Genomic DNA, 14493 nt, shown 5'->3' on the forward strand with positions numbered 1-14493 from the left:
AGGCCCCATTGCATCAATTAATCCCACCTTACTTGAATGAGCGTTGATGTCACCTTGATCCTCCAGCTCTCTCACCTCCCACAGCTCTCTCAGCTCTCTCAGCGTCTACCGCCTTGTGGCCCGTCTTGTGTGTCCCCTTTCTTTCAATCACTTCGCTCTGGTACTTCTTCCTGCTCCCCCCGCCACTCTCCGCCACCGTGCGCACTCTCCGTGCCGCGGCCACACGGCCTCGTCTGATCTCTCCTGCTGCCCGCCACCAACACAAACGAGAGGCGGAGATCGGCAGAGCAATCACTGCCGGTGGACACATCCACAAACACAAACCCAAAACGGAAAGCCAGGAAAAAATGCCGGGTCAATATACGGCTTCAAGGTTTTCAATGTAAGCCCTACCGGCGGACATATCCACAAATTAAAGCCGGTAAACACGAAGGGCTCCGCTCTTCTCCGTGCTCCGACCTCCGAGCTCGATCACAATGTCAGAAATGTCATAGAAAGCTGCCGAAAGCTGCGGGAAAGATGCTGGGTCAATGCATGGCTTCAAGGGAAGCCGATTCTTCGCTTTCCCCCACTTTCTCCCGCTCACATCACAGTCGTAGCGGTAGCAGTGTAGGTTCCGGATCGGCTGTTCTCAGGAGCGTGTGCGCCGCTCTAGCCTGCGGCCGCCATGTTTCCCCCTTATTGCATGACATCTTACATCAAATTGGTTCCACATGCTCCTAATGGGGGAAAGTATCTGAGCGAACATATATATGGTAGACAGGTGTTTGTGATATTCATGAATGCTTTCAAGTGCATTGAACTCAGAATGTTAAGTTTGATTGGTCTGCTGTGGTAAGCATAGTTGTATAACTGGGGAGGAACAAGGAGGTTGTGGCAAGGGGTGAAGGGCATGTTGGTTTCAGTGACATGGTGTGTGGATTTGTGTACATGAGTGGGGTGGTGGCTTGAGGGCTGGCTGGTGCATTGGAGGTGTGCAAAGTTGGGCAAGGGCCTATTGCAGGTGTGTGCTAACACGTACATCCCTATTTGAAGTGGGATTAACTCACTGTGTGTGGGGGGGAGGGGATTTATGAGGTAGGTAATCGTTTCCCGCCTTCTGAAGGAAGTGTGTGAGAAAGGTGGCCCACTGAGGAAATATAGGTTGTTGTGTATCTGACAAATCTCCTCATACCAGAGTGCACCATCCTCCGCTGCGCCCCACTTAAGGACTGCCTCACCATGCCCCTATTGGTGGAGCCAGGGAAGAACACCAATGTGGTGTGAGTGTGTGCCTGCCTAGGAGTAACACCAGGTCTGCAAAGCGGGCACAGGTTTCAGTTGTTTCTTGCATCTACAGATCCCAGGGGGCATGCTTCCCATGTGTGAATGTTAGGTATCTCTGTGACCGCATGTTATATGGTGTGTATTAAGCACCCGTGCTGTGAAGGGCCCAACAGGACCTTAGCATATGCCTGAGGGTTGCATCAGGAACGCGAAAGCGTGGGCAATCAACTGTGTCTCGGAGAAGTGGTGGTGAAATTGTGCCAGGGTCTGCTAGGTCCTTTGCAGAATAAAGGACTGTAAATGATTGAAGCATGAGTTGGGGGAAACCCTTTTTGGAAACTCCTGTGCCCATTCAAATTTCTTGTTGTGTAGCACCCTCCTGAATTCATTTTTCCACTTTTCGCGTAGCGTTGTGAAGGGAATGGCCATCAGCTCTCGTACACTTTGGAAAGCCGGGTAATCAAGTTCCGACCGGCGCCCATTGTCAGGACAGTCTGGAGAACTGGGTGTGTCGCAGTTCTCCCTCAAAAGGTCCCAGCGGGCGTGGTGTTTGTGACTGAGTCTCCAGTGTAATATTTACTGCCCAGGGGGAAGATCATTCCGCTCAGCCAGTTGGCCAAAGGGGATAACGTTACCTTCAGCAAACAAGTCACCTGCCTTAAGTATCAAGTGGTCTGTCCAGACCCTCAACTCGACCATGGTATAGTAACCTGGGTTGCGAGGGAGGCCTATGAGTGGCAGATCTGGAGCATACAATGTGTTCACTCAGGATACATGGTAGATTCTGGCCATACAAGCCTTTGCGACTGTCATCTGAAGAGGCCAAGGAGTTGTGTGTTGTGCTTTTGGCAGGAGTAGGTGATGAATCATGGGCATTGGGAGAGGTCCAATGTCATTACTGGCTTTGGTTAGGTACCACCCAACAGTCTAGCCAGATAGCCACTGTAATTGTGCTGCGAGTAAGTACGGCTCAAAGCTCAGGCCCCCAGGTCCCCCGAGGCAGCAGCAGATGCAATTTAGCTAGGATAATATGTCTGCGCCCCTGACCCCATATGAGTGAGCATTATAGAGAGTCTAAGTCCCTGAAAAAGGAGCAGGGTGACATAATTGGAAAATTTGCGAAATAATATAAAAGGCGTGGCAGAATGGCCATCTTCGCTAAGGCAATCTTACCTGTGGGGCCAGGGGGAGCGATCACCAAAACTTGCAAAGGTTTCCCTCATATAGGTCCTGTTGGCTATGATATAGGTAGACCCCCAGGTAGAGGTTTGTCTGTGCATGCCAATAAAGAAGGGTGCCTTAGAGATAAATATCATGCAGTGGTTGGTTAGGACATAATGGGTATATGGCTGATTTTGTCCAGTTAACACAGAGACCAGCAACTACAGCATCCTCCGCTAAGATGTCCCTAAGTGGTGTGAGGCTGGTCGTTATGTCTTGCTTATGTAGGAGCAGACCAGGATAATGCATGCGTCCTAGTTGTGAGCAGGATGCCCCACCCTCCTATAGATTATTTTGTTAAACAAGGGAACCCAAGGAAGCAATATGCTAGGGACCTTAGGGAATTATATCTTTGCACAGGACAGTGGTCCCTAGGCAGAAGGAGTTTTCAAGAAATAAATATAGACTAAATAGGCACTATATTCAGTGTCCAGCTGAACAGTTTTAATTTCTGATAAATAATTTATACAAAAAATCTGGTGTGATAACAGCAGGACACCAGCCGATGTCCAACTAACACACTTAGGAAAGGGACAAACAAGAAATATTTGAGGCAATTTAAACAGTCTGTGTACTACAATTCACAGTCAGACAATACTAATTGCACACTATTGCTAGCGTCAAATAGCACAATTCATACACCTAAAGTGTGACAAGGTCGACGACGTTTCGAACCTATAACTTATTCAAGGTTCATCTTCAGGACATCAAATATATGCCTTCTTATTTAAAAAGTCACAATACACTTTTTAGCCCGTACTATGGGCAACAATTGCCACAACATATATTAATACAAAAGGCAAAAGACAAAAGGGGGAAAGAGAAACAGAATACACAGATTAGGGCATTTTTTCAAAAAGAGAACTGATCACACACTTAAAGTACAATAGATGTTGGTTACACCAAAAAACGGAGAAGTATGACCCGTTTAGAACCGAACCCAAACATTCAGTTGTGCCAGATTCCAATTTCACATTAAAAAATGTGAACATTAATCAAGAGTAAAGTAAAAATTACAATTTGGGTCAAAGGACCATTAGTGTAGCAAGTAACATACAGGCGTGAATTGTGCCCAGTGTAATTCGGTTGTCATAGTGATGTGAGCCCAAGCGGAAGATAATAAAATGCCAGCGAGTGATTTCTACAGAAAGTGTCACAGAGTCCTACAAGGTGGCGCAACCGGACCCCTAAACCATAAAACCGGCACCTCAAATTAGTGAAGTTAAAAACGGCATGGGGGTAAATGTACCTGCAAGGCTGGTATGAAGGCCGAATGCCTGAATATTACTGAATTGGTCCGCCTAAACCATATAAAGTCAGTGATTAGCAAAAAGTTAAATCAGTAGCCACACCGCTAAAGAAAAGAATACAGAGCCGATTTCTTGCTTACCGAATTTACAGCAAGACTACCGCAACAAGTTAGGAGAATTGCTGAAAAGGAAACAATGCCGTAATTACTAACCCGTAATTGCAAGGATTAAAAGGAGTATGGGTGGGCAGGGCAAGGGACTACATAATCATAGACACGCTCTTACCAAAAAGTTGCCTGGACCTGGCCGTCAATGCGATCCGCGTTCAAGGGGAAAATCGCCCACACAGCCGTGAAAGCCGATAACCAGGAAGTAAGGATCCCGGGGTCATGTGACACCCTCTTATGGAGCCACACGACGAGTGGCTTAGTGGCGAGTACAAACAGCAGGGGTGTAGTGGCAACACTGTTGCGTGCTCCAGTTTACTGGGAAGGAGGACGAAACAAGACAACCCAGATGGACCCGGGAGTTTGGCTTGGAGAAGAGTAATTTGGTGTGTGCCATTAGCCTGGGTCCGATACCCATGCAGACAAGTACTTCAAATAGGTAGTGCCATGACAGGGTATTGAATGCCTTCTCCAGATCAAGGATAAAATAGGCCCATCGAGAGAAGCGTAATTGGACTAGATCCTGAACATGAAAGAGGTAACTGATATTTTGCGAGATGTTGCGTCTGGGGACAAAGCCTTCTTGACCTGCGTGCACCACTTCCTGGAGGATCTGGGCGCACCGATCTGCCAGGATTTTACCTAGAATTTTATATTCAGCTCTAGGATGCAATGGGTCTGTATGAGGATAGCAGTGGTGGGATCTCTGCCTGGCTTAGCAAGGGAAACCAGAAGGGACTCTCTGAGGGAGTGAGGGAGCTTACCGGTGTTTAAAGCCACGTTATACATTACTGCCAGGCGTGGCACCATGAGTGAGGCTAAGGTGCTCTAATACTCTAATGACAACCCATCTACTCCCAGTGCCTTGTTTCGGGTCAGGCCGTGGATTCCCTGCTTCACATCAGTGGGTGTGATCTAGGCTGCTAGGGATAGCCTGGTGGAGAGTGGAATGTGTGGAAGATCTATCCCCACTAGAAATTCTGTGACAAGATCAAGTGGCGAGTCATATGGGGCCCTATAGATGGATAAATAATAGTCATAGAAGGCTTGCAAGATATCAGTCTGTGAGTGGACTGTAATTCCCGCTAAGTTGATCACTTCAGTGATGGGATGGGTCTCAGACTCCTGCCAGCTGGGCCAGACTAGAAGTCAGCCAGATTTGTCTCCCTCATTGGACTTTTGCCATGTGAGCTGTGAAGTTATAGTGCTGCAGGTCCTCTAAAAGGGCAGCATAGGTTTTTTCGTGTCTTTGAGCTGCATGGTCAGTGCAGGATCATTATCTGCCACTTTGCTCAGCTCGTCAGGGAGCATTCATCCGGAAGTAGGAACCCCTAACTACAGGACTTCAGATTTTACCTGGACTAAACTCTGCTACAGAAACCAAGTTTTTTGAAGATCTGCTTGACGCTGGACGACTAAAGAATCTCCCTTGGAGTAAAGCAGGCACCTAAACGCATCTGACCGGTTTACATCTCCAAAGCTCCTGAGGACTCTGAGGAAGATTTCTGCAACACAGGAAGTGGGTTCTGAAGGTTTCTGAGGTTGATCTGTGCTCTCAGCTATTCTAGGGCCCATGTCCCCTGTGGGGACCGTGCAACCTGAACCCCTGTGCATCATGTACTTTTGCAGCAGCATATGCTTTTCGGCAAATCCTGAGGCTGTGTTTTGGGCTACTTGTAGTCCTGAGCCCAAGCAGTGTTTCCACTGAAGATTTCTGGCCTACACTCCACAAGTGTTTTGTGGGCTGGTATTTTGTGATTCATCTTGAGTTCCCTTCGCCATCCCTGGTCTGTTGGCCTGTGGGTCCCTGTGAACGTAACTTTAACTTCCCATGGGCTTTCCTGGTTGCTCCAGATGTGCCCTGGCTTTCAATTGCTTGGAGAGTTCCCAGGACCTTGCTGGTCCTCACCGAAGCTGATTTCCTCTGACCACATGGCTTGTAGTTGCCATGGCTTGTTGGTGTTCCATCTGGACACTCAACCCCCCCAGCACTCGACATCCTTTGTGGGACAGCTCACCTCCGGACTTTGGTCATCGTCGACGTCTCTGGGTCCCCGTGGCTGCAGAGTCAAGCATTCCGTCATCTCACCTGAAGCACCCAACATCGGTGGGCATTAGTCTACCGAGCCCCTGGTCACCATGAAGTGACCCAGACTCTGTCCTCTCTGCTTTCAGGTTCTTCTCACCTCGAATCCTTGCTTGGATTCTACTGGACACTTTTCCTCTTCACGGCAGCAGCACTTTTCCGCATCACGCCATTGAATAAAACGAAGGTTCCTGACATCACTTGACACTTATGCATCCGGCTCCCCTGGGTTAGGTAACACAAGTACTCCAGTTACTCACAAGAGTGCTGGCCTTAAAACCTTCTATGTTTGAAAGGGTTTGCTCAAAGTCCTCTGCGAAGTGTCATTATTATTTGAGAAGAGTTGTAAAGAGCTTGCGCCTGTGTTCTCACACTGTACCCGTCTTCCGTGGGTCCCTGTGTAACTACCTTGGGTAGGTCCTTGGGGTCCCCGCGATTCTACGTGCTCTAGGCATTGTGTCTAGTCAAGTCGTGGTTGTTATACCACTTTCTTAGTATACGGTTTAGTCTCCCCCTGGAGCCCACTGTGTATTGCGCTATTTACTGTTGTTCTAGTGATTTAATGTTGCGTGATTTGTTCTCTAATTTCAGAAAGAGGTTAGTAGAGAGTGTTTAGTTATAAATACAAATATTTTATATATTCCTTGTGTGGTTCTCCTTTCATTTGGTCATTCAGGAGGTTCTGATCTGGTAAAACAAGCTGTTCTACATTCCTTCTAGACTTAGCCTGAAGGCTACTCTCCATAGCTACCACTAGAATAGCTTTCAATAAAGGTTGTCTTTAACCTAATCATGAATAAGGGTTTTTTGGACTGGTAGAAGGTGCCCACTATAATTAGTGAAAGACACACAATTGATGGACAGAATGCAGAACAAATCAAAACATTTACCCCCACTCAAGTGATCAGGGTTAAATCCATCATTCCTAAGTTCACCATGCCACCCCAGTTTAGATCTGGCCAAATGCAAATCAGTCTTGACCCTGTACCTTATGGGAACCATCCAACCCAAACTGCCAAGCCAGGTCCTCCTTGTTTGGGGGCACCACAACTGGTGGTAACCCAAAGAAAAAAAATGCATTGTGCTTTATTGTAGTGCAAGGCTGAGGTTAGTCGCTGATGTGTAGCTATGTTGTAGAATTGCTCTTTAAATGCAGATAGATGGGTATCCCAGAGTTGACAGGGGAGTATGTTGTCAGCCTCCGGGAAAGGCATGGAGGCCACAAACCGTGTATGATACAAGTTAAACGGGCCTTCGAGAGGAGTCCCTGTGTAGAGGGCAGTTTGTGTTCTGCTGTAGTTGTAACATAAGAGTCTGTTATAACAAGGGACAAGTGGCCATGTAAGCTGGAATGGAAATGTTTGAAGAATTGGGGTAGCTGCTGCCAATGGCATTGTGAATGAGGGGGAGCTATGTGTCAGCCCAGGGGTCATCTGTCCGGGAGGTGCATCCCCAGCTTGGTGACATCATGATGGAAGGAGGTATTTAGCTCATGGAGTCTACTAAGAAATGTTTACAGGAGATTATCTGCTATCTGCAGCGTTTGCAGTGAAGTGGATTGTGATCCAGTTTGGGAGTCCTCAGGCTGAGAGATGTCATCTTCAGAATATAAGATATGCGGGCCCTTGTCATTCTCTGTGGCCATGGAGGCAGGGCCCAGGTTTGCTGCAGCTTGTATGGCCCACCTACGATCCGCAATGATTTGTTCTAGGTTGAGGGAACTGGTGGGAGACATCCGAGATTGTGGTCTCATACGTGGTTTACTCCATCATCTGTTCTGCGGCCCACGGGGGCCTAGCATAGGCTTGGCACATTTGATTGCTGGTTCCTCCTGATGTTGGTTGGCCCAATCCCAAGCCTCTTTAGTGTTGATAAAGAAGACAGTGGTGCCGCCAGATATTTAGTCAGGCAAGGAACAGTAGCGAGTACTAGACCCCACGCTGGCGGAGGCATCGCTTGACATCTAGGAACGAGGAGCGTTGGCGCTGCACAGCCTGGGTGTAGTCAGGAAACAGCAGTATGTTTATGTCTTCCACCCACAGCACTCCTGCCGATCTGGCTGCATAGAGTATAGAATCACAATCTTTGAAGTGCAGTAATTCTGCTAACATGGGGTGGGGGTGAATCCGGCAGTGGGCATCTTGCCGGAACACAGTGCGCCCTCTCCAGGGAGTAGAAGTAGGTAAGATCTGATGTTTGGGGTGAGGCTTTTGAACCAGGTCCCCAGATAGGCAAATGGGTCTGTGCCCTAAATTCCCTCTGCGAGCCCCAGGATAGGAATATTGCTTCTACGGGAGTGTCCCTCCAATCTTCCACCCTGTCTTCTAGATGTATGACTCATTTCAGATCCCAGATCGCTGACTGGTTGTCCTTTGTGAGAGGCTGCATGGAGGGCAGGGTTTTAAGCCATCTGAATCTCATAGCAAGTTGAAGTGTGCAGCCCAGGAGTGGAAGCTGGCCTCCATGGAGACCAGGAGACCATAGCCGCCAACACCTTGTCCAGTTAATCCAACATTGAGAGGGTGGGTGTGTCTTCTAGCTGAAGGGTGTCCGGAATCAGAGATGGTGGGTTTGTAGAAGCCCGCTGCAGGACTGTGGACCTTGACCTGCCCATGTCTAAAGAGTTCTTCTCACAGCGTGGGGGTGTGTATTCAGGATTTGCAGTTGGATGCTCCATGACTAGCCCGGAAGTCACCGTGCATTGAAACGAGAGTGGCAAGGTCAGGCAAGAAATTGACACTTCTGATCCAGAAGCCGCGGCCATCTATTACACTACATGTATTAAGACTGCAACTGACACCTCCGTTCCCATAAAAAAACGTTCTGCCTACAGACTTTCAAATTCTGCCCCATGGTTTACTGAAACACTCAGGTTAGAAAAACAAAGCTGCAGACACCAGGAATGCAAGTGGCGCAATAACTATGACCCTCATGAAAAAAGTTGCTACAAAGAGAAGCTGAAAAACTACGAATTATCGATCATCCCTCAGAAAAGCATTTTCTTTAACAATCAAATCGAATCAGCCCAAGATTCAATTAAACAACTTTTTCAGGTCGTTTCCCATCTCTCCGGCCATGACAAATCCTCCACTACAGAAGCCTCTCAACCTATGTGCAATGCACTTTCTACTTATTTCCAAGAAAAGGTCTGTGACATCTACTCCAACTTTAATAAACTCACTAATGATGCACATCAGACCCATACTCATACCATACCCAAATCCACACCCCCCAATCCTCCCAATTTTTCTTTCAATCACACTTCGCCTGAGCTAGTTCACAAATTCTGGCTCACCCAACGACCCTTGCCCACCTTCAGTTTTTAAAACGGTCCGAGACGATCTCAACTGTTCTTGCAGAGATCTTTAATGCCATGATTGCATCGTGCACTTACCCTACCATATGGAACAAGACAGTAATGAAGCCTCTACTTAAAAAAACCACCTTAGATCCTTCCAAAGTCACTAGTTACAGACCCATAGCATGCATTCCCTACTCATCTACGATCATTGAAAAAATCATGAATATTCAATTATCTGAATACATAGATATTAACCACGTCGCTGCTGTGGTTATTTTTCCCCTGTGCTGGAAATTGCCATTTTGCTGGTGTCATGACGAGCTCAGCTCGTCATCAGCACAGCTCAACTGTGCCTCATGACGAGCTCAGCTCGTCATGAGCATGGAAGGGGTTAACAACTGCTTAGATGCTTCCCAATTTGGATTCAGGAAGGGACACGGGACCGAAACGGCACTAATAAAAGCTTCAGATGAGATAAGAATGATCCTCGAGAAAGGAGGTGCCGCGGTGCTCATACTACTTGACCTGTCCGCAGCTTTTGACACGGTCGATCATTCTATTCTTATCGACCGTGTCGGAAAAGCCGGAGTCTCATCAAATGCCGTCTCACTCCTTGCATCCTTCTTGACAGACCGAGAGCATTCGGTTTCCATGGGCGTATTCTCTTCTGACTCCTTTTCACTACCTTGTGGAGTCCCCAGGGATCCTCGCTGAGTCCAACACTCTTCAACATTTATGTGGCGGACTTAGCGAGGGTCATTAAAGCTCATCGTCTAGCAGTAACATCGTACGCAGACGATACACAGCTTGTCCTGGCCATTAACAACAATGGAATGAAAGTTGCTAATAACTTCTAAAAAGGAATGCTTGCCATATGTAATTGGATGAACTCAAACTGTCTGAAGCTAAATTCGGATAAAACCGAGGTGATGGTGTTTGGGAAACTCATTCCCGCATGGTCTCCCACCTGGTGACCTCAAGACCTTGGCCCCCCACCTAACCCTGTCTCCAAGGTTAGAAATCTGGGCGTAATTTTTGACAACAGACTCTCATACACTCATCAAGCCAATTCAATAGTTTCTGCCTCCTTTTTTATACTCAAAATGATCAAAAAACTTCAACCTTATCTTCCCTCAAACACCATAAATACTTTGATTTCATCTTTACTAATGTCCCGAGTCGACTACTGCAATGCCCTCATGCTTAATGCTCAAGAACAAGTAGTCCATAAACTTCAGCTGGTCCAAAACGTGTCTGCAAGACTCGTCACAGGCACACCCAAATTTAAACCTATCTCAAATATCATTCACAAACTTCATTGGCTACCAATCAGACAGCAAATTAAATTCAAAGCCCTTTGTATTGCTTTCAAAAGCATTCATGAAAAAGAGCCTTATTTTCTTAAAGATGCCCTTTGCCCCTATCGACCATCACGCACTCTCAGATCGGTTGATGCTAACCTTCTGAAGGTAGTCAAAACCAATAAGGCTACTTGGGGAGACAGATCCTTCGCAGTATCCACGGCTAAACTATGAAACACCTTGCCAGGTGATCTTAAGAACATTCCTACATTACTATCATTTAGGAAGCAGCTGAAGACCTGGCTATTTAATCACTAGATTCCACCATTTCCCGGTTCTAACCTTAAGTCTTCTGTCAAAGCGCCAAGACACCCATGGGTAATCGTGCACTTAATAAATTGCATAAAATAAAAATAAAATAAATAAATAAGAGCACCGCTACTGTTGTCTCCAGCTGAACATACAGATGTGTCATGCCATGCCATGCCTGGGAGGGCTTGGAGGGGGTAGAGAGGGCCTAATGTATGAGCAGGAGCAGTGTACCAGTCTGGGCCCGGCCCCTAACAGTTAACCATATGACTCAATGGTGACAGAGGAGGTTGGCGAGCTTGACACAAGCCTCATCAACTCGTTATAGGCCAATAGGTCTCCAGTGATGGCCAGTTAGATGGGCTGAGGACCCCCCATCCCTTCCGGACCTGGCCTACCAGCTATGCCCCCCTCCCCTGCTTGGCAACGTGACCAGGAACAATCACCAGGTGTCTATGTTTATCTATGTCTTCATGGACTAGTCAGGAGCCATCACCCCCCTCTGGCACCTTTCCTTGCCCTGTGACACGCACTAGCCTCAATTATGGTGCTGGTGTGCTGACTGTGCTCGGTCGGGAGAAGCCCCCACTTACTGGTGCCTTTACTCCAAGGGGCCATTGACCGTGGGTCATCCCCAGAACTGTCACCTGTTGCTCAAAGTCCCCAGCATGAACTGCTCTCCTATCAGGTGTCACTCCTGCCTCAAGCAAGAAGGGAGATACAGCGTAGGCTGACAAAAGGGGTGGGCTCTCTTAAGTCCCCAAAGCCCCATCTTGGCTTCAGAGTGGACAGCAGTTATGTTCTTGAGGCCTCATTCGGTAGCTCCACTCCACACCCTGCGTTGTACGTGTGCCTCAGTGATCGTGCTACGCGCCATGAATGTCGGGTGAGGTGGTGAAGCGGAGCCCCTCCATGCAAACTGACCAAGGACCCCATCTGGTTCACCGGTCGCATTCTGTCCTGCCCCATTCCTCAATTATTGCATCAACCTTGTGTTGTGTGGGCCCCTCCCAGTCACTGGACAACCCCACCGGCTGGCACACCTCACTAGTTGCCAAGACATATCTCTGAGTTTGCGGCCTGTTGCCAGGAAACACCATCAGCCAGGGTGTGTCCGAGGTCCACCGCCACGTGACCTGCCACCAAGGATCCTTACATTCCCGTGTGTGACACAATAACGGTATTGAATAAAACTAAGCTCTGCGTGGGGCCCAGGTGTAGGGGGCCAAGAGCTCTCGCCTTCCGCCCAGTGATGCTTGTCTTGACGTGTTCCAGTGTCTGCATAGAGGGTTGAGATCTTTTCATCCTAGACTCGGACCGCTCTAGTGGTATCTGCCTGTCACCATGTTGCCAGCAGACATGAGCCTTGCTAGCCTCCCATCACCAAAGATCACCCAGGCTGGCTTTTGTGAGCTGGTTAATGGACAGCGAGATGCAGGGAGCCACCTGGGTTTTTCAGTGTCTCCCCCATTATACTACCAGCCAGGATAGGGAGTGATTTTCTGGCGATGGCTGGAGCACTAGGGAGTTGTGTCTGCCATATTGGCTGGCTAAGCCCAAACCAGTGCTCCTATATACCAACTAGTATAGTGCATGCAAACCATTTACAACTTGTGGGAATCAGCGCAGTGCGCAAAAAGGAATACCCAATATTTTTCATGCACACTATGGTTAGCTATGTTAATCATTCCAAATGATATAAACCAATATGTGTCACATATGAGCTAACTGAACTTTGGCATGTTCTGCATCTCATACTGCCCAGCCCCCACTTGACCTGCACTAGAATGCAGTGGGTGGCGTACCATTGTCCACATTGCCAATCTGCATTCTCCTTCCTTTACCTCTCTGCTTTCAGGGGCGGCTGTGGCTCTCTTTCCGGCCAATTTGCTTTTCAGCTCTGTGATTTCGACCTCCAGCAGGTGCACAACTTCCTCGTAGTCATGCTCAGCACTGTGTGCCTGGCGTTGCTCGATTTCTGCCACCTGAAGATGACTCTGCATGGTCTGGTTCTCCAACCTCAGCACCAGTATTTCCTAGAAGCAAAGATTTGGGATTCTTGTTGAGAAAGACTTTTCAAAAAACATGAAACAATCTTTTATGTAGCCCAGATCACCGAATGGTCAAAGTGCAGACAACAGAATAGCTAAACCCTGGAAAGATTAATTTTTCAGGTTAAACGACAAAGCCAATGGTACTCTATGTTACGCACTTATGCACTTTGCTTTTTGTATTTCGTGCGCCTCTTGCATCCAGCCAATCTATTACTCTTTATGGATCTTTTCAGAAATTGAATGTTTTTTCTCTGCAATGGTGTTAATTGTAAGATATTTTGATTACCTATACTCTAAAAGTTTTGCACTAAGTACTTTACCCTGTAATACTGTATTACTGTGTTTTCTTGAACTCTCAATAAAAAAAATATTTTTTTTAGAAAAGTGCAGGCAACTAGTGTTGCTATGATTGCAACTGGGCTGGGATTCACATCGGAGATCTGCAAATTGACAGTCTGAAGTATTCTCAATAAATCCAAGAGAGGTTGTAGTTCCAAAGATGAAGTTTAATCCAGGAATAAAGATCCCATCCACATACAGTGCCAGCAGACATCAACTGACATCAAATAGAACATTTCTATGACACATGCGGTGACATGGCTAGTGATGTCCTTGAGATTCTATTAAAGCTGCAGTGCTAAATATCACACATCCTCTTCCCTCAAAACAAATAAGAATGTAAAAATAAATAAATAAATAAGATGCACTAAATACACAATATTAACAAGATGTGCATATCATACAAAATCAGTAAGATAAATAGGCCTTTTGGACACACGTGTAGAAGACCTAATATTGCCAGAAACATTTGCTTTACTTTTCTCCAAATCCTTTTCCTTGGAATCAAAAATCAGTCCATCTTGCAATTTCCTTCTAACAATAACAACTCTATTTAAGTTCCAAATGCGATGATCTTGGGTTTGCACTGCATTGTTGAAAATTTTGATTACTTTGATAGGCTTCATGAACTTTGTTACAGAAGAACCCACCATGCCAGGTCTTCTCACCATGACCGTATCACCAACACAAACAACAGTTTTCTTGACATTTTTCTTAACATCAAAATATGCTTTTCTATGTTCTGCCTTGTCCTTCTCATTTTCAAGAATTTCATCATTGTTGCACACACATTCTTTACCCTTAGACACTTCATACTTGTTGACCCAGAAAGGTTCAACCTGCGTGTTCGGAATCCTCCCACGAAACAACAAAAATGGAGTCTTACCAGTTGTGGCATGAGGAGTATAACGGTATTCCTCTATTTTTTCCAAAACACATTTCTTCCAGTCAGATGACAAGTTTTTGGCTAAACTAATAGTGTCCTTGATTACTTTATTAAATCTCTCAACCATACCGTTGGCCTCGGGGTGGTAAAGAGAACAGGTCTTGTGTGTAATACCCTTAGAAGATAAATAATGTTCCATCTGTTTGGAAACAAATTGAACACCATTATCTGATAAAATGGTTGCCGGAAGACCTTCTCTACAGAATAACTCACTCAAACATTGAATGATTTTACTCGAATCGATTCCTGACAA

At 46.6% G+C, this 14493-nt stretch overlaps 1 protein-coding gene across 1 annotated transcript in view; it reads right to left on the bottom strand.

Annotated features, from left to right (window-relative positions):
- The window catches only part of LOC147685416 (syntaxin-binding protein 4-like), a 1262048-nt gene that overhangs the window by 274578 nt on the left and 972977 nt on the right, over positions 1–14493 (bottom strand). Inside the window, exon 17 of the mRNA XM_086939784.1 lies at positions 12746–12937. Coding sequence (XP_086795910.1) covers positions 12746–12937 — 192 coding nt within the window. The remainder of the gene's footprint in view (positions 1–12745; positions 12938–14493) is intronic.

Source organism: Lissotriton vulgaris, chromosome 10, assembly GCF_964263255.1.
Source record: "Lissotriton vulgaris chromosome 10, aLisVul1.2, whole genome shotgun sequence".
Lineage (NCBI taxonomy): Eukaryota > Metazoa > Chordata > Amphibia > Caudata > Salamandridae > Lissotriton > Lissotriton vulgaris.